The sequence below is a fragment of the Equus przewalskii genome, chromosome 13, assembly GCF_037783145.1.
Source record: "Equus przewalskii isolate Varuska chromosome 13, EquPr2, whole genome shotgun sequence".
NCBI lineage: Eukaryota > Metazoa > Chordata > Mammalia > Perissodactyla > Equidae > Equus > Equus przewalskii.
Genome location: NC_091843.1, coordinates 27,412,543 through 27,433,921, shown reverse-complemented (window position 1 = coordinate 27,433,921; position 21,379 = coordinate 27,412,543). Strand labels below are relative to the sequence as shown.

General features: G+C 40.6%; 1 protein-coding gene across 9 annotated transcripts in view; it reads right to left on the bottom strand.

The window, feature by feature from the left end:
* CSNK1A1 (casein kinase 1 alpha 1) overlaps positions 1 to 20,690 on the bottom strand; it is a 51,478-nt gene extending 30,788 nt beyond the window's left edge. For 4 of the 9 annotated variants that reach the window (XR_546157.2, XM_070569203.1, XM_070569205.1 and 1 more), the window contains exons 1-2: positions 19,512 to 20,690; positions 18,790 to 18,896 (exon numbers count right to left, since the gene is read on the bottom strand). Coding sequence is in view for 7 of the 9 variants with exons in the window: in XM_070569203.1 (XP_070425304.1) it covers positions 18,790 to 18,896; positions 19,512 to 19,634 (230 nt within the window). In the remaining 2 variants the exon portion in view is untranslated. The remainder of the gene's footprint in view (positions 1 to 18,789; positions 18,897 to 19,511) is intronic. The other 5 variants (XR_546156.2, XM_008528312.2, XM_070569202.1 and 2 more) reach the window with 2 other exon arrangements.
* Between the last annotated feature and the right edge of the window lie 689 nt (positions 20,691 to 21,379).

Below are 21,379 nucleotides of genomic sequence, written 5' to 3'. Positions count from 1 at the left end.
GTCAAGTCATCATCATCCAACCTTTAGATTCCTTTTTATGAGGGGAGAAAATAAGGACCTGGTCTAGCACAATCTTGCTAAGCTGTAATAATTAGCTCAAATTCTCCCTTTCGGTTACCACTGCTAACAGTTCCAGCTATCCTGCTTTCTTTTATCCAAATTCCTTTCAATGTTTCTATACGTTAATATTTGCATATGCTATTCTTAACATTATAATTTTGCCATTCATTATAGAAAATATATTCTTAAAATTATAGACACCCCTCCTTTCCATCCTTAAACAGTGACAGCGTCCAAACTACCATGGGCCAAAGAAATTACCTACAGGTAATTTATTTTTTGTCTTATGACAGCCTTTTAGATATGATATAGATAGGTAAGTTTATTCATGTTTCATGTAGGTGAGTTTATAGCTGTCGGATATTCTCTCTCTCTTTTTTAAAAAGATTGGCACCTGAGCTAACAACTGTTGCCAATCTTTTTTTTTCCTGCTTTATCTCCCCCAATCCCCCCTGATACATAGTTGTATACCTTAGTTGCAGGTCCTTCTAGCTGTGGCATGTGGGATGCCGCCTCAACGTGGCCTGACGAGTGATGCCATGTCCGCGGCCAGGATCCAAACCAGTGAAACCCTGGGCCAACGCAGCAGAGTGCATGAACTTAACCACTCGGCCACGGGGCCGGCCCCCCTACAGGTAATTCTTGTTTATCTTTTCCTATACCTTTTTCCTTTCTGCTTCTCATTATAATCATGCCATGTTGGCCTCTTTTCCCTTTTTTGTTTTGTTTTTGGGGTGTCTGTGTGTGTGTTGGGGTTAACACTTCATTTACAGCAGTTAAGAAAGGCATTTCTGGGACCAAGTGGTTAAGTTTGTGCACTCTGCTTTGGCGGCCCAGGGTTTTGCCAGTTTGGATCCTGGGCACAGACATGGCACTGCTCAGCAAGCCATGCTGAGGCAGCATCCCACATGCCACAACTAGAAGGACCCACAACTAAAAATACACAACTATGTACCGGGGGGCTTTGAGAGAAAAAGGAGAAATAAAATCTTTAACAAAAAAGAAAGCAAGCCATTGCTTTCTCCCCCTCTCCTCCAATTACCAGGTTCCAACAGTAGGGCACCCTCAACAACATAACCCCTCTATTCTCAATTTAAATTCTTGAGTTTCATAAGTCACCAATCCTTCTGGTACCGCATTCATCTGTTGATTACCTCCAGAAGCTGAAGGCATCTCTGAACCTGAGTCTTAGACACTTAACTTATAAACTGTCAGTACTTAATAAGCTCCATCTTATTAATGGCATTTATTATGAAAACAGAACCAATAATGCAAGACAGGTTTGACTACTTTTTGATTCATGGTAACTCTTCAGCCCTTCTGAAGGAGAACTAGGCATTAGACTAAATGTAGGTCACTTCCTGGTTTTCTACTAATTCTTGGTAAACAAGATCGCTGTGTAACTCTCATTCTCCTTAAGCTTCTCCACCCACATCTGCTCCTTACATTTGTGGGCTTCATTTTACTCTGAATACAAGGCATCCAGAATTTAATGATTTAAATTTGATTTCTCCTGCCATCAAAAATTTAAGAGCATCAATCTATCCTTCTCTTGCTGTTTCACATTTAGAATACAATTCAGATTTTAAAAGGTTAACACAAATTTTATCCACAATCCTTTGGATTTACAACTTGCAGAAATGCCTTAGAAATAGTTTGGGATCCAGAGCATTTTCACTAGACAAAGACACTCAATGCTGTCCTCTGGCTACTGCAGGACACTGGAAAAATCAGGTTTAATAAAGAAAACAAACACTGTAAAATACAAGCAACTAGAACCATAAACACAAATACAGATTAGACTGATTTCTCCATACTGACAAATGATTTAGACATGAAATAACTGAAAAAAGAACCATAGTTTTAGCTGTGGTTATGGTGACCAAAGTAATAATTCTGATAATGTGATGATTTCAAAATTTTTTGATACTGATTATCTATCTAATATATCACACCCTTGGGGAGGGCATTAGCAAGCATGGAAGTAATTTAAAATTGAACAAGAATATTAAGAGAAAAGAAAGTAACTATTGGAAATCCACCAACTAAAAGACAAATCCTGCATCAATATATTCAGCCACAATGACAAAGAACCTGTCCCAGAAAAGTGTCTGTTTGGGGGAGGGGGAGAAGGTTGGAGCAACTCATTCACATCAAGAGTTCTAAATCTTTTTGGTGCCATGTACCCCCCCACCCCTGACTTTAGTAGTCTGATGAAGCCTATACACCCATTCTCAGAATGCTTTAAATGCATAAAATGATACACAGCATTTTATAAAGGGAAACAATTATAGGGAGATTCAGCTACCATAAAATTATTTTAAAAACCAATATAATGTGATATGAAAATATCTGTGATTTCTACTGGTGACAAAGCCAGAGGTACTGCTAAAATTAGGGGAGGCTGGGGCTCTTGCCTAGATTTATAATAGAAAAAAATACTAGATTCAGTTAGAGGTTCATGAAAGTCAAGAAGTAATTTTTCTCCTATCCAAATTCACCAACCTCTTGGAGGGTGGAGGTGGGGGTATCCCCAAACCAGGTTAAGAACTCCTGCTCTAAACTGATTTTTAAGGTAAACAGACTGCAGAATAAGATCTAAAACTTGGGCATCATCTGCACGTTTTACTCAGCAATAAAACTGTCAACTGAGATAATCTGTTTTCCTTCTTCATCCTAACTCCTCTCCTAACTGCTACTACTAATCCTTTGCTCACAATATTATCCCTCAGATCCCTGAATTATGCTGTAACCATTTTCATTTTTTTCAGTCTCCTTGTTCCTTGACCTTCACCTTCAAAGATGCATAAACGTTCTGTAACCTAAAAATTTTAAAAACACAAAACAAAATGTGCTTTGACACATCACTATCCACTACTAAAGCTACTATTCATTTATCCATTCACTATTTATGGTGGATAACAAGATGAAACCAAATAATTCTTGCTCTCATAGCTTACAGTATGGTGTGTGTAGGCAAATAAATAACAAATGTGATGACGGTGAGACCATGGCTGAGAGGACACAAATGATGCCGACCTAATCTAGAGGGAGGCGTTAGGGAAAGCTTCTCAGCCAAGCATGGTTGATTCTTGAAGCACAGCAGAAGATGGCTAGGTGAAGGGGTGGGTGGGGGGTTAGGAGCCTGCCTGAAGTCTGGCATTCACAAGAAACAGAGTAACCAGCATAGTTGATACATAGTGAAGACAAGATGACCTTATTTTCTTGTTCACCAAGTACTTGTTGAAAACCTAGTTTATACCTGCCATCTTACTCTCATTTTTCTCTTGGTTCCCAGTAAAATGGTTATCATTCTACCCACAATTATATTTCAAAGATCACAAATGATCTGATTTTTGTCAGTCTTTGTTGTCACTGCTCTAACATTGGTAGTAGTGATACTGGAAGATAGCACGTGGAGAACAAGAAGCTCCAGGGGGATACAAGTATTAAAACATACTTTTCCATTGGGAAGTGGATAATATACCTACGGTTTTCACAATACCAATTATAAAAGCTTGATCAAATATTTTCTAATAGGTAAATATATAGAGAAAGAAAGTAGATTAGCAGTTGTCTCAGGCTGGTGAGAAATGGAGAATGATTGCTAACAGGTTCAAGGTTTCTTTCTTGGATGATGAAACTATCCTAAACCAGGATTATGGTGATGGCTGCACAACTCTGTACATAGACTAAAAACCAATGACTTGTACACTTAAATGGGTGAGGTTTTATTTCTGTAAATTATCTCAATAAAGCTGTTAAAATTTTTTTTCCAAAATCTCCTCCTCCAGTCTCTGAGTCAACACTTAATAAGTAGCTACTATGTGTCTAATACTGCAGACAAGTGCTATAGACATCTTAAGGTCTAGAAGAACAAATAAATCACAGGTGCAATTTAAAAGCAACATTATAAACAATGTGACTGTAGGTAGTCATGTAAAAGCACATGTACACTTGTGCAATAATCCAGAAAGAACTGACAAATTGAATAACCTATAAAATGCTTCCTGTTAATATACACCTCTACTATTTCCGCCCAAGGTGGATAACTGGGCAAATAAACGGAAATAAAAGCATAGCACCAAGGAACAATGTTTTGATCATCAATGCTTTCTCTCAAAAGATTACTGATCAAAAGGGTGAAGTGACAAGACTTTCACATACCGAAGCATTTGGGGTATTTAGGTTCAAAACTGATTCAGCTAGACTAAAAGCTGACTTACAGCCTAACAAACATACAGTGTACATCGGCTTTAATCATTAAAGAATGCATTCTCTTAAGATAAGAATGCATACTTCCCCTCCTACCGCTATTGCTAACACCCAGATTAGTCCCTTTCGGGACATCAGGGTCATGTTGACCTGCTTATTTGCAACCAAATGTCTCTTTGAAACTTTGATGAGTATGTATCCTGGGTGTGTTTACTGTATGTTCTTTGTTCCAAAAAGATGTAAGACTGTACTGAAAACCATGCTTCTCTGGAACGCTTTCTCAGGCTTTCCTAAGTTATAAGCCACACCCTGGCTCAAGTAAAACTGACCTTATTTCTCATAAACAAATACATACATACATAAATGCAACAACAAAGTAAATACAAAATAAAGAGGAGGGAGCACTTTTTTCAAAGAAAAAAAGAGAAGATTTCCTAGAAAAGTTAGCATCTGGGCTAAATTTTGAGATGTCTGGATTGTGGTATTAGCTTCCTAAATATTCTCCTAGTTCCAGTTGCTCTTCTATGATTTCATAGCGCCATCTTTCTGCTATGAAAACCAATGTCCCTCCCCTATCACCCACCAAAAAGGAAAAAATAGCAGAAGTTTCTATATATGAGGAACTACAGAATCTAGCTTCTGCTTATCCTTCAATTTTACTTATTCACCTCAACAGACTGCCCTCAGACCATATCATTGAGTCAATAATTATTTACTAAGCATCACTGTATACTGGGCTCTATTCCAGCCAAACCCCAAAGCCTTTAAAAGTCTCATTTCTTGTCTATCTCTCGGATACACATTACCTCCTCCTAAAAACTGACTTCCTTTAACTTCAACAGCCCATCATCCCAACTCTCCTCTTGCCTTGATTGCCTATGAATTTCCAAAGGGTTTAGTCCTCACTTCTCAATTTACTTTCTCCACTATCACTTCTATGCTGATCTTGCTCAGCTCTAACTTCAGCCTAATTCCATGGCCTAGGTTTAGCTCTGTATTTTCTGTGAACTTAACTATACAAGAGCTAAGCTGGGGATATCCTGTCACCTTAAACTCAACATGTCCAAAGCTATAACCATCTATTACTTCCAAAATATCAAAATTAGGCTACCTTTTCTGACTTCCTAATTTAAATTTCAAATTGTCAAGGCTCAGGTGGCTTACCTTCACTGCTTAAAAAGAAAATATGGCACATAGATTAAAACATTAGAGTAAGAAAGTAACGGAAATCAAACACACTTCTTACAAAATATCCCTTAGCACACTACTCAAAGACCAAATAGTTTCCTTTAGGGTAATTTCTGCACTACAGTCATGCATTGCTTGATGACACGAATACATTCTGAGAAATGCATCACTAGGGGATTGTCGTTGTGTGAACATCAGCGTGTACTTACACAAACCTACGTGGTGTAGCCTACACATCTAGGATATATGGTATAGTCTATTGCTCCTAGACTACAAACCTATACGGCATGTTACTGTATTGAATACTGTACACAACTGTAACACAATGGTATTTGTGTATCTAAACACAGAAAAAGTACAGTAAACATACATACAAAAGATAAAAAATGGTATACCTGTACAGGGCGCTTACCATGAATGGAACTTGCAGGACTGGAAGTTGCTCTGGGTGACTATGCAGTGAGCGAATGTGAAGGCCTAGGACACTACTGTAAACTAAAAACACTATACACTTAGGCCACACTAGATTTATTAAAAATTTTTTCTTTCTTCAATAGCAAATTAACTTAGCTTAACTTTTTCACTTTATAAACTTTTCAATTTTTTTAAGTTTCTAACTTCTATAATAACAGCTTAAAACAAACACATTGTACAGCTGTACAAAAATATTTTTATATCCTTATTTTATAAGCTTTTTTCTATTTTTGATTTTTTTTTTAACTTCTTAAACTTTTTGTTAAAAACTGAGAGACAAACACACACATTAGGCTAGGCCTACACAGGGTCAGGATCTCAATATTGTCTTCCACCTCCACATCTTATCCCACTGGAAAGTCTTCAGGGGCAATAACATGCTTGGAGCTATCAACTCCTATGATAATAATGCTGCCTTCTGGAACACCTCAAGGACCTGCCTCAGGCTTCATCTTGAGGAGGTGTCACTCTTTTCAGAAATATGTCCATGGTGGTTAGCTTGGTTTCTTTTTTTCATCATAGATTGCTTATAAGCAGACAACGTGCCATGAACCGTCCTCTCTAATTAGGAAAACCTTTAGGTGTTGGGGTCCACGTTTTCTTTTTAAGGAGCTTGTTGAGGTCTGCAAAAGCTTCTGCTAAACCTTCACTGAATTTTCTTGTGGGTTCTTCTTTTTCTTCTGCAGTTTCCTTGTCTTGTCTCTTCTTCAGCTATGCATTCCTGTCCCAGTTCCAACAACTCCTCAATGTCAACTCTTCAGGAAACGCCTTTGGGGGCTCCTCAATGTCATCCTCATCCACACCCAGCTTAAGGTTGTCTGCCATTTCAACCACAGCCTTGTTGATTTTTTCCAACCTCCTCATCCTTGGCAAATCCTTGGAAGTCATGGGCAAACCTCCTGAGAGTCTTCTTCCAGATACCATTTATACCCTCCATGGTGACACCACCCTAAGCCCAAGCAAGGTTCTTTTTTTTTCGTTTTTAAAGATTTTTTTTTTCCTTTTTCTCCTCAAAGCCCCCCAGTACATAGTTGTATATTCTAGTTGTGAGTGCCTCTGGTTGTGCTATGTGGGGTGATGCCTCAGCAAGGCCTGATGAGTGGTGTCATGTCCAAACCCAGGATCTGAACCAGTGAAACCCTGGGCTGCCAAAGTGGAGTACACAAACTTAACCACTTGGCCACGGGGCCAGCCCCCACCTCTTTTATACTGGGATGAAGATCGCCAATGAAAGGACGATGTCCGGGAACATTATCAAAAATACACAAAATCTTGAAAGGTATGTTATTCTCTAAACAGTACTTCTCCATTTCACTGGCATAGCAATTTAGGAAAAGGAACTGGGTCATCCATGACTTCCTAATGCTCTCTGTAGTACAGTGGCAGTGTGTACTCACTAATATGCGTGAAGGCCCTGGGGTTCTCACTGTGCCAGATCACAAAGGGTTTCAATTTGCAGACTGTGACCCTGCCCCCAAGCAACTGTTGTCCTGTCCTTAAAAGTCGTGAAACCCGGCAGTGACTTGGCCTCTCTATGGATGAAAGTCCTTTCAGACATCCGTTTCCAGAACAGAAAGATTTCATCTATATTGAATATTTGCTCTGGCAAGTCATTTTCCTCCACAATCAGGTTATCTAGAGTTTCCCAAAATTCTTCAAGCTGCCTTCACATCAGCACTCACAGACTCACCACTCACTTTCATGTAATATGAACAATGATTCCTGTATCATTTAAACCACCCAGAGCTCACAGTAAATTCAACATCATAGTCAGTCCAGTCTTTTCTTTCAACGTTGCAAACCAACTCTTTGCTTTGGCCGTGGTCATCACAGCACTCAGAGAGACATACTTCTATGACTGGTCTTCAATCCAAGTCACTAGAAGTTTCTCCATGTTAGGTCCCTCTTGAATTTTTGTTAGTCTCGTTACCTTCAATCAAGCAGCTTCTGTCACTCTGTTCTTATTCTTGTTCTTCAAGGTCGTAGCTACGATGGAATGGGACATGCCTGACTGGCGAGCAATAGCCATCACTGATTTTCCACATTTGTAATTCTTAATCACTTTTAATTTCATTTCCAGGTTAATTAATCAACACAGCCTCTTACCAGCCATTAGCAGTGGATTTTATATGCTTAAGGGCCACAATGAACAAAACAAGCACAAGAGAAAACAATGCAATCAAGAGACGCTGTAAGCATGAAATAGATGTATGAGGCTGCTGCCAGCATTAACATGGCATAACTGTTTTAAAGTAAACTTTTTTGTAAGTGGAAAGAGGACACTCTAAAATAATGATAAAAAGTACAGTATAGTAAATACATAAACTAGTAACAGTCATTTATTATCATTATCAAGTATTACATACTGTACATAATTGTATATGCTATACGTTCATACGACTAGAAGCATAGGTTTGCTTACACCAGCATCACCAACCACAAACACGTGAGTAATGTGTTGCACTGCAATATTAAGATGGCTCAATGTCACTAGACAATAGGAATTTTTCAGCTCCCTTATAATCTGAGGGGACCACAGTCATACATGCGGCCCATCGTTGGCCAAAACGTCATTATACAGTGCATAACTGTATAAGATCACTTATGTTACAGTTTTATATATAAAGACTTAAAAGAACAAATAATTTTGGATGTATGGAACATTTTTTCTCACACCCTACATTAGTTAATTTGCTTAGCAAAGTATTCTAAGTTTAAAAAAGTATCTGAAAAGGTTACAAAAGGACAAAATTAACTCAAATTCTCAACATTAGCAGAGAAAATGAACACACAAACAAAACAAACAATTCCAAACTTTGATAGAAATTTTTTCAGTAGAATAGAGGAACACAAGGTTTGGGCTTGAAATGCTACATAAGATAAAGAAATGAGGACCGTGCAAGAGGCAACACAAGCTCCTACAAAGGAAAGATATAACCCAAAAGAAAAAAGCAATGAATAAACACATGAACAGCTATCCATAAATTAAAATTCTGTGCAAACCTGAACTAATTTACAGAACTACGTAATAACTCATAAAAATATGCCCTCACTAACTAGACAATTAAAAAGTGATCCAGTAAGGGGCTGGCCCCGTGGCCGAGTGGTTAAGTTCGCGCACTCCGCTGCCGGCGGCCCGGTGTTTCGTTGGTTCGAATCCTGGGCGCGGACATGGCACTGCTCATCAGACCACGCTGAGGCAGCGTCCCACATGCCACAACTAGAAGAACCCACAGCGAAGAATATACAACTATGTACCAGGGGACTTTGGGGAGAAAAAGGAAATAATAAAATCTTTAAAAAAAAAAAAAAAAAGTGATCCAGTAAACCAGCAGGTGGATTTAAGAATGGGAAGCTAAGTTCACAGTATATGTAATACAGTGCAAAGACTACTGCACCAGCAGCTAGAAACACAGGTTTTAGTCCTGACTTTGCCATTTTCTTGCTGACTCTATATAAACCATTTTTTTCTCACTGGTCAAACATTCTTAATCTAACTTACCTACCTATCAAGAAGCATTGTAGTAAAGAGAATGTAAAATTTGTAAATTGCAAAGCATTACACAAACATAAGAATTTTACTACAAAAAGCAGTTGCCCAATAATTACGAAATGGCAACAACCATGACAATAGTATTTCCTACAATAGTTATAGCCAATTCAGCAAAATAGTTACTAACTACCCCCCCGAACAGTTCAATGCAATGGAGTATCAAAATCTCAGCACAGGGGCCAGCCCAGTGATACAGCAGTTAAGTGCGCACGTTCCACTTCGGCAGCCCAGGGTTCGCCGGTTTGGATCCCGGGTGCAGACATGGCCAGCCATGCTACGGCAGGCGTCCCACATATAAAAAAAGTAGAGGAAGATGAGCACAGATGTTAGCTCAGGGCTGGTCTTCCTTGGCAAAAAGAGGAGAATTGGCAGCAGATGTTAGCTCAGGGGTACTCTTCCTCAAAAAAAAAAAAAAAAAAAAAAAAAAACCACCAAAAACCCCAGCATAGAGTTTCTCAAAGTGTCATCCTCTGGTCTTTAGCAGAAATTATCTGGGTTAAAAATACAGACTCTTGGGCCCCACTCCAGAACTCATCAAACAGAAATCTGGGGGTGAGGGAGTAAAACTTGCATTTTAAAAAAAAATGTTTTATTTTTCCTTCTTCTCCCCAAAGCCCCCCAGTACATAGTTGTGTACACTAGCTGTGGGTCCCTCTAGCTGTGGCATGTGGGATGCTGCCTCAGCATAGCCTGATGAGCGGTGCCATGTCCACGCCCAGGATCCGAACCGGCGAAACCCTGGGCCGCCAAAGCAGAGCATGTGAACCCAACCACTTGCCCACAGGGCCGGCCCCAAAACTTGCATTTTTAACAAGCTCTGCAGGTAATTATTATGCATGGTTGATATTTGAGAAATGCTGACTAAAGAGGATTCAAAGAAGCCTTAATGGCATCCTACTGACCTGACCAATCAAGGCAATCTCTGGATGGTTCAGCATGCTGATTGGGGCACATACTCCATACTACCCCTTTGATATTAAACAAACATTCATGTCCTCAAATAGTCTGAGATTTGGACATCTTTCCTCTTAATTTTCAGTGAGACAAATTCACAACTATACGCCAGGTACACGGTAGATGCTCAAAAAGAATGTAACCTCACAAAATTTTTGTCTGTAAATGAAATGTGCCCAGTATCTTAAACTGTGCCTGGCACATAGTGGTCACTCCTATATAGATATATTTGTTTACTGAATGAAAGAAACGCTTGCTTATTCGGTAGAAGGTACTGTACAAGGTGTTGTAAAGTACATAAAGTGGACCAAGACACTCTTGAACATCAGAGCTTTCGTGTGAAGAGTAGAAACTAACACTAACAGCACTCCCTTCTTTAAGAGGGATCCAAAGTATTAATATTATGGAAGTTCAAAAAAGGGAACACTAGGATTTCAGTAAGTGGAGCTTGGTGGTAAGAATAATTTCAACCAAGCGAGAAAACCAAAAACAAAACAACGGAACCTGAATACAAAGTGAATAGCACAGTAAAGGAATAGAAAACAGAAAGAATGGTGTTTATGTAAAGGTATAAACTCCAGTCTGATTAGAATTTCATTATTTCAACTGTTACCAAGGATAATGTATTAGACACTTCTAATGTAACTAAAAGAGTTGGAAAATTTGGAAGCTAAAACTTAAAAAATTTCATGCTACGACATTCCCACAAACAAAAGGCAGCTTTAAATCAGATCTCACACTCCTCTTTCAATAAAAGCCACTTGAGGGACAAAATAGTCTGGCAGTGAAGGAAAATGTAACAGCTAAGTACCCCGAGCAGCTTCCAGAGGAGCTGAAATACAAGACAACCTCAATTTCAGAAGGTTAATTTGCAAACTTCTCCACTGTACACTTAATGATGGCACAAATGAAACAATGATGTGTACTATGTATGCTTAGCAATGGTCACCATCTTGTCTCCCTTAAAAAAACAAATCCTCTGGCACAAATGTTGCAACTTCCTGATGCTGCTGAACTAGAACCAAGAGACTGAAAAGGCAACACCACTAACTAGGAGATGCTAATAGACACTTAAGCTGAGGAACATCCCCAATAGCAATACTTTACTGTGAAATTAATGGACATTAGCATTTAATGACATGGTTGTATCTTTACACCAGCATTTAAAGCTAAATAGACTAGTACAGCCACATTTCCATTTGTAAAGTGGCTGCCAGGTAGTGAGTTCAGCTGAATATTTAAGACATACTAAGTACTAGAGAGATGATGAATACTCCCATTAGGAACTGAGGAACTATGAATGCGTGCAATTCTATAAATGTGTAGGAGCCGTAACTTTCTACAGAGTTCCATTAAAAAAGTAAATGAACACAGATGAAATAAAAGCAGAATTTCCTTATTATAAATCACTGGTGCCTTCTTTTTACCCAGCACTATGCTAAGAAACATAAAAGATACCTCCATCAGCAAGAACTGGTTCTTTCCCTCAAGGAGCTTCTACAATGCTTTCCTGTAGGAATGCACCCGAGACATGTGAATAGGAAAATTATTTTACATATTGGTTTTAGGCACTTTTACAGAAATCAAAGCTTTTGATTGTATGGGATTACAGTGCACTTTCCAGTATCATGTTTCCTGGTATAGGAGTTCCTGAATTAAACTCCTAATTCATAGGAGGAGGTAAGTAAGAATCCAGCCTTATCAAGTTGTAGTTGTAGAAAAGATGGGGGTTGGTGGGTGGGGGCAGGGAACACTATTACTAATCTCTGAAATACAGTACAGTACAGTGGTTCCTGAACTTTGCAGCACATTAGAATCACCTGGGGAGCTTTTATAACTAGTGATGCCTAAGTCACACCCTCAACCAATTAAATCAAAATATCTCTGTTTAGGAGCCAGGTGTCATTATTTTTTAGTTTTCCACACGATTCCAATGTGCACCAAAGTTTGGGAACCACTGGTTGGAAGATGCAGTAAGATCTATTCAAATAACACATTAGCTGTGTAACTTTAAGCAAATTAACCATTCTGACTCACACACTGTATATGAAACCCCAACTTAGAGGACTGTTGTAATGATTAAATGAGACCATATGCAATGCCTAGATAATAGTCTATTTTTTTTCTTGCACATAGATGGAAAAAAGAAAGTTTAGTCACACTGAATTCAACTACTTATTTCAATAGTCCATATCAATGCTATGAACAAAAGGCAACTATACATTAAAGTTATAAAAAATTATTACTGCATCAGAGAATAAAAGAGGCATCATTTAGCACTGATCCCACCAATTTACATAACGCATTAAAAAAACTCTTAAGACCTGGTCAGTCTACAAAATCCCTTATATAAACGAAAGCTGACATTACAAATTATAGAATTCATTTTGGGTTCAAATCTAAATGATATCACAGAACCCTAACTCTTGACTGTCAATATAATGCTCTTTCCATTTGTCTTTATATTGAGGCTCAGAATGTACTCTCTGGTTAAATCTTTTTGTACAGCACTTCCACTGTCCCCATTAAAACAACATACCCCATTGATGACTTACAGTATTCTAGTTCCTCAAAGGAGGAGAATAAGGTAAAGATCTCAATTGCCACTGAGTATTCACAACCCTCACCTGATTATTTTATTAGGTAAATCTACTAGTGTCCTTCACCGTGATAAACACGTTGCTAACCCGTAGTCTTGCATACAGACAAATCAACATCAAATGCAGAAAAAATATATAACTATGATACAAAAGACCAACTTAAAAAATAAATAAATAAATAAAACCTATGTTGTCACAGAATGTAGTTTACCAATGATTAGGAGTTATTTAAAAAAAAATCCAATATTCTTTATCTCAATAGGGGGTGTGGATTATTACACCAGTGAATGTATTTGTCAAAATGGATTCAACAGCACATTACCATCTGTACATTTCACTGAATGTAAACTATATCCCATTTTTTAAAAACCCCACTAAGACATTCATTAGTCCATATTACATGATTAGCGGTCATTCAAAGTTTCCAGAGCCACCTGAGACTATATTGGAAACAAAAACAGTAACAAAAAGAATCATTTTAACCAAGTGTTCACTTATATTATGAAAGCTATTAAGGTACCCATTTAACCTCACAAAAACTGTTAAACTCAAGGACTGATTTTAAAACTATAATGGAAAGACTAAATGAAAAGATTAAGTTTATAACGTTTGTTTCAAATTCTAGTTTCTCTGTTTACAGACTTCTTGACATTAAAGGTACTTACTAAACACTGACAGATCACGACTTACTAAATGATAATTTAGGTACAGATTAAATATACTTTCAAACAAAATGATCTAGTTCTAAAAACGACTAAGGCCAAGTAGTAAAAGCATGTATTATACATGGGTTCACAAATATTTACTCCAATTTAAGGTTCAAATCAATAATGTCCAGCAAAAGTTCTCATCCTGCAATCCATGGATTCAAAAGGGAAAATAAGAATTATAAGCATCTAGTTAAATAATAAGACAAACAGGTTACTTAAATTTATAGAAGGACTTTTCAGTTTCTCTGTATGAGGTCAGATGCCCTAAAGTGAAGGAGGCAAAGTATGGCTCTGCAGCATCAAATTAAAAGGTGTGGGCTATGTGAGCAGGCATGATTTAACCTTGAGATAAAGGTGAAAATGGCTCACAGGAAAATTGGGAGTTAGGAGACTCTAGTACCTCCCCTGAGATTCGACATTCTGATTTGTATTATGAGGTGTCTGGGCAGATATCTCTCAGGTTTCACCCAGCTCAAAAATGCTACCTAAGCATCATTACATTATTCCATAATAAATCCATTATAAGTCAATATAAAGCACCTTTAGTAATGCAGCAGATTCAGTTACTTTATGAGTTAAAAATCACATTTCTCATGCATCCAGTGATGTGTATCTCTCTAATAAAGACATAGCTAGTACAGATGTCATTTTGTTCTAACAACATTTGAACTTGTTTACAGGATATATGCTCAGTTGCCAAAAAGCTAAGATTAAAATTTCAGCTGCTTTTAATGCTGAAGAGTAAGGATTAACTAGTACTTTATAAGTATCTTCTAGAATACTTGACATTCAGAGACGGCAAAAAAAAAAAAAGTGGTTAAAAAACAACAAAGGCAACAGGGGCTGGCCCCGTGGCTGAGTGGTTAAGATCACACGCTCCGCTTCAGCAGCCCAGGGTCTCGCCAGTTTGGATCCTGGGCACGGACATGGCACCACTCATCAAGCCATGCTGAGGCAAAGTCCCACACAGCACACCTTGAAGAACCTGCAACTAGAATGTACAAACTATGTACTGAGCAGCTTTGGGGAGAAAGAAAAAAAATAAAAGATTGGCAACAGATGTTAGCTCAGGTGCCAATCTTAAAAAAAAAAAGCAAGGCAACAGGGCCAGCCCAGGTGGCCTAGTGGTTAAGTCTGGCGTGCTCTGCTTTGGTGGCCCAGGTTCGGTTCCTGGGCATGGATTCACACCACTCTGTTAACAGACATGCTGTGCTGGCAGCTTACATCCTAAAAAATAGAGGAAGACTGGCAATGGATGTTAGCTCAGGGCAAACCTTCCTCAGCAAAAAACAAACAAACAAAAGCAAGGCAACGACAAGTCTCCCATACCCCTCCCATCTTCTTTATTCACTATTTCCCTACAAAAGTATACTTCATTAATTCACTTCCTTCTAAATGGTAACCTAGGGTGTACCTGATACAGATAACATTTTTTTTTTAAGATTGGCACCTGAGCTAACAACTGTTGCTAACCTTTTTTTTTTCTTTGCTCCAAAGCCCCCCAGTACATAGCTGTATATTCTAGTTGCGAGTGCCTCTGGTTGTGCTATGTGGGACACCGCCTCAGCGTGGCCTGACGAGTAGCACCATGTCCACGCCTGGGATGCAAACCAGTGAAACCCTGGGCCGCCAAAGCAGAGCATGCGAACTTAACCACTCAGCCACAGGGCTGGCCCCCAGATAGCATTTTTAAAAGTCCTGAGTGGTGTCTCGTTACTACAGTAACATTCAAAGGTTAAGATCTAGACATAACACCAAACTGTGATGAAATGCTTTCGTGCTACTATCATCCGAAAACAAGTCTTAAAATTTCAGAGCTGAAAGTTCCGAGATCAACTAGGCCAGTGACTTTTAAGTAGGGAACCTTATTCAAACAAAACCCTACCCAAAAGCTCAGTAGGCAAAACTTTTTCCAGAGGGGTACGAAATCTTAAACCTTTCTGTCCAGCACTCTCTTTTCCTACTCCAACAAAATTAGAAAACTACTAACTTGGTAAAATCCTTTTTATTTCATAGATGAGGAAACTGATAGGCCCAAAGAGCTTAAGGGACTGACCCCAGATCACTCTGTAGATAGACACAACAGGTGGATCTAGGGCTTGATTGTAGCATAATTGCTTCTTTATGTTAATTCCATTCAGAGTGGTATAAAGAAAGGGAAGATTGTTAACAGAAATACAGTAATTTTAAATAAGCTCCCAGAGGTCAAATCACAAGGTCCAAGGATTTCAGTTACTTAAAAATATCAAGACACTGAATGCCATCCTCTCATTCTTGCTTACACTGGATGCTACACTTCTGTATAACAACAGATCCCTTAGTAAGGTCCTTACTATGATTAGGCAGGTCTGCTAAGCAGGCCAGGTAATCTTCAGCCTTTGTTTTAGGATATCCCAAAGTATCTTAAAGAAAATGGGGGCGGGGGGAAAGGCACGGACAGGTGAGCAAAGTGTAAATGCAGCATAAATCTAAATTTTTAAAATTAGTGTCAACATTTCTAAAACAATGGATAACACAAAGACTGCCTTATTTTATCTAGCTAAACAGTCAATTTAATTCCATATTTACCTAGTTTAATGACTGTATACTATATATAAAGGTAACGAGGAAATAGTGGGGAAGAAACTGAGGGGATGGGAAGATGCTGCCAAACAAACAATGCTTATATACATCTTTCTTATCCCTTCCACTTCACTGGAAAAACCATTCTCTCACACTTTAAAACCAATGAACTACTTTTGTTTCTATGTACCGGAATCTACCACTCCTAAAACAAATTTACTTTCCCCACCCTCATCCAATCACTACACTCTGCCTTAGAGACTACCCCCAGAAGCCACACTCTATTCTTGGATGCCCTCCCCAACCAGTTCACCAAGCTTTCTTCCATAGAGGCAGATCCTGAAATCCCATCTTCTCTCCCAGAAAGCCTTACCTTTAAAGCCAGGTAAATTTCTCTTTAGCTCCACCCACAGACTGGGTATAACTACTGCAACTCTCTCTACACTCACCATCTTACAATAGATGCCTATTATTTTGCTCACAGGTTAATTTCATTTATTCATGTGTTTATTCACTATATTAACTATTGCCATTGTGGGTCTGTATCAGTGTTGTCCTTAAATAAAAGCTACCAGATAAAAGGGCATGTATTTGAGTTTAGCAATGAAAATGCCAGATGCTAAAGGCTTTTTGAAAACGATTTCAAGTACATTAAATTCAATCTAATTTGTGAAATTTATAAAACCTCCCAACTCAGATGAACCTCAAAAGCATTATGCTAAGTAAGAGAAGCCAGATACAAATGACCTCATGCTGTATGATTCCATTTACATGAAATTCCAAGAAATACTACAGTGATAGAAAGCAAATCAGTGGGGGCCGGGATGGAGAGATGGGATTAAATGCAAAGGGAAAGGAGTTTTAAATTTTTAGGCTAGTGCAATCGAAATGTTTTGAGAAGAAAAACCCTTAAATATTTTAATCAAGATTTTCATTCTTCCACAATAACATTTACTTTCCCACACAGCAAGGTTTGGCTTTTTTGGGGGGTGGGGGGATGGGAATCATTTAAAATCGCAAATCATCTCAGATTTCACACTAATCTTCAGCTCATAAGATGAATGAATTTTCTTCCAAATAATTTATCACTTCCAAGCAATAGAACATTTTATCACTCAAGTTCTCCATTAAAAATGTCTATCACCATTGGAAATTTTTAAAGGATAGTGTTACTCGGTTTGTTTCCACATCAGAACTAATGTATGTAATCCAGTCCTTAATTGAAAGTTTGAAAAGAAAAACTGGAATGGAAAAAGAGGCAAATACCATTCCACTTAATTCTCAACTATCTCTGGATCTTTTCACAAATGTTATTTTTGAGTAACTGTTGGAAAACGGCTGGGTTTTAAACTTTATTTTAGTCTCTACTCTAGGAAGAGGTTCTTTAAAAGTCGAAACACTCTAAAACCCTTTAAAGTCAACCATTTAAAAGAACCCAATGTCTTTATCTGGTCATCTTTTATCCTGATCACCATTACTATTTGCCTTCACCAATATCCCACCCCAAAAAAGGGCCACAATTTCCCTGATATGATGAGTTACTGACCAAGTAATTCAACAGGTTGAAGCTACTTATCAAACTGTGGCTACGTGATTAAGCTTTCTTTTAATACAACCGACTTGAGTAAATTTTAACAGTTAGTGCTGCTCAAAGTGCCTTTCTTTGTCATTACCCTAAAAAATTTAGTATAGACTGAAACGCAGCAAACATTACCATTCACAAAAGAGTAATTAACAACTTTACAAGGACTATAAAGGATTTACATAGTATAATTTAACAATTTCGCGTCGCATCTGCTGCAGAGATCACAAACAGACTGTCATTATGCCATCTCCTTTCTTGAACCCCGCCGCCGCCTGCGGCTTTATTCTGGGCTTTTCAAAGGTTTAATCCACTCAGGGCTGCTAAAGAGGGAATCAAGGAAGCCTAAGTTGTGAACCCAAGCGGAGGAAAGGGCAGGAAAATGTGGTTGAGTCACGTCGTTCCGCCATTTTCTAAGCGGAGGAGGAAGACATGTTGGAACAAAAACACAACAAAAGAGCAGCCATTTCCCAAGCCAGCTCCAATAGCAACCCGAACTGGCCGAGCCCGGCCGCTCCGGCAGCTTCGAATGCATCTCACTGGACAAACCTAAGAACATCAGAGGTGCCGACGTAAAGAAAGCAGCTGCATCCTCCCGCTCAGGGAGCAAACATCACCCGCATACTGACTGCAGGTGAAAGGCTCGGGAAGGACGACGGAAGCTAAGTGGGGCACAGTGTCAGAAACTGAAATCCTAGACCAAGTTGGCAGACTCAAATCTACTCGGTGATTTTGGTGACTTACGGTTCACACGAAACCCCCGGCTATAGGAAACCCCGGTAACGCAAATACCCAGACCCGGATTCAGCTGGCCCTACTACCTGCCTCTCCCCGTTTTCCCCAATCCGTACTTCCCCTCGGAGAACCGCCTGTTTGCTTACGGGTTCTTACCGTATGTGGGGGATGCCAACCCCACCTTGAAGAATCTTATAGAGTTTGCTCTCGTACAGCAACTGGGGATGCCTGGCCTTCTGAGATTCTAGCTTCACTGCCACTTCCTGCAGGGGAAAGAGGGGACGATGGCATCAACATCCCTAGGATTCAATGTCACTTGGGCAGGGACGGGAGACATTAGCAAAGCTCCAGCTCGCGACCCGAAGGTGGAAGTGAGAGGCTGGGAAGAGAAAGCTCTCTTTGTAATTACAGAGCGAGGCAAGCTGCCTCCAAGGCCTCTTCAGGGGGTAGTGACGAAATCCGCACGTCCTCTAAAGTGCAGGAAAATGATTCATCCAGAAAACCTAAGGAGAGGTGAGGAAGGAACCAGGCGATCGGGAATCGTCCTAATGGGAACGAGAACCCCAGGAGAATTAAATACAAAGAGGAAAAACATGGGGATCACGGATTTGGCCGTTCTCACCTTAAACGACGGTTTAAAAAGTTCGATTAAGGCGCATTTTCAACAAGCTGGGAAACTTCTGAGTTCACCCAACCTTCCCATCGGGTTCTTTCCCTTTTAGGGAAGGAGAGCGGGGGAGGTTCGTAAGCCAGGAAAGCTGGCTCCAAGTGGACACCCCCGGGCGTGCGTGCGGGGGGCAACGGCCCGAGCCGCAAGGGGGTGGGGAAGGGAGGGAGGACAGCCGCAGCGCGGCCGCGGACCCCACCCCAGGGATTACCTCGCCGTTGGTGATGTTGATCGCCAGATAAATGTCCCCGAAGGAGCCAGACCCGATCTTCCGTACCAGTTTGTATTTCCCTCCGACAATGAACTCGGCCTTGGAGCCGCTGCTGCTCGCCATCCTGAAAGACGAAGATGGAGGCTGGGGCCAAGCCCCGACACCTCTGAGGGGAGGACGGAGGCCTCTGAGGCCCGGGCGCGGAGCGAGGCTGCGGAGGAGGGCGGCAGGAAACGGAAACCGTCGGCTCTCTCGGCGTTACAGGGCCCAGAATCGGCCGAGGCGAGCCGGTCACCGCCGCTCAGTCAGGCTTCCCTGGCCAGGCCGCAGTCTGTGAGGAGGTTCTTTCGGTTACCAGGCCGGGCCACTTATTTCTGGGCGGCCGCCGCGGCCTCGCTTTCGCGGCGCCCTCGCGGGCCGGAAAAGGAGCGCGGTGTGTTAGGGCGGCGATACCACTGTCACCGCTGCCGCCGGCTCCCGCCCGGAGGGATCTCTGTCACTCCGCTGACGCCGCCATCTTGTTACTCCGGCTCCAGCCAACACAAAATGCCCCCAGTCCCCGGGAGCCGCTTCTTCACGGCGCGGAGCACTCTGGGAAAGGGATCTCGGGCGCTCGCCCCGGAGGGTCGGCAGCGAGAGGGAGGGCGGAACCGGATCCGTGAGAGTCGCGGCCCACGCTCGGAGCGTCACCCCGGCCCCGCCCAACCGCTCATGCGTACTGCAACGCTGCTGACTGCGCAGGCGTGCCGTCGTCTCTCCTTACTCCCCCCCCCCCCCCCCCCCCCCCGGGGCTCTCTTCCACTTCCGGTCGTTGGCGGTTCTGCTCTCGTTACCTGTTTGTTAGTCACGTCCGACTCTCCCGGTGTCTGAAATGCCGGGCGGCCCCAGGCCTCGAGGGCATGTTAGGGAGGAGTCACCTTCATTTTTCGGGGAAGATGGAAGCTTCAGGGCTCCTTAGGCGTTGGGTATTGACCTTTGCTCTTTGTTTGAGGCGGTTTTTAACCTTTGATCTTTGCTCGGGCCGCTCCCCCCGGCCGGCCTGTTCCAGCTCAGTTTGTTTTGAAAGAGGCTGTCGCCTCTGGTGGGGAGGGAGAGAAAGGCAGTCCTGGGCGGGCAGGGCTTCTTCCGGGCCCCCTGCTTTAGCCCAGTCTAGCTGATGAGGCTTAATAATTAGAATCCTGCGCTTTATGGACTGTTGGAGACGCTCTTTTTACAAGCGAGGAAAAGAGGGAAACCAGGAATTACCCTGCTGCCCTATGTCTTTATGTTGTTGCTCTACTGATACCTTTGATCCCCAAGGAAAAAACGCAATATCCCAGTCATAATTTTAGTAGCAGATACAGTCATCATAAAGTAAAATTTCCAACCTTGAAAAAAACTGCACATGAAGTTGTTATCCCCACCCCCCCATCCCACACACACACACACACACACACACACACAACCCCGAAAAAATCATATCTTGGTTGAAAACAGTATTCACCCAAAAAAGATAGGGTAGAAATAGCTATGACAGAATAAAATTGGCAGCGTTTAAAACTTTACACAGTAAGATTTTTTTTTTAACTAAAAATTGATAAAAGATTCAAATCTTGACCACGTTTTGGATTATGAAATTTGACTAGGCAATATTGGGCTCTAATAATGATCATCACGAAAGAAAGCTACGTGGTTGATGGTATCGTCTATTATATGAATCAAACCCTGGTGAGTGAATGAATCAAACCTCAGTTGTAAGAATTTAAACAGCAAAACCTATCCCAAATAAAATAATTTCATTAAAATGGAAATGGAAAAAAAATGTAGACTTAACTGCCACTTTGAAGTGATGGGGTTCCTCCTGGAATATATCTGAACTAAAATTTCTC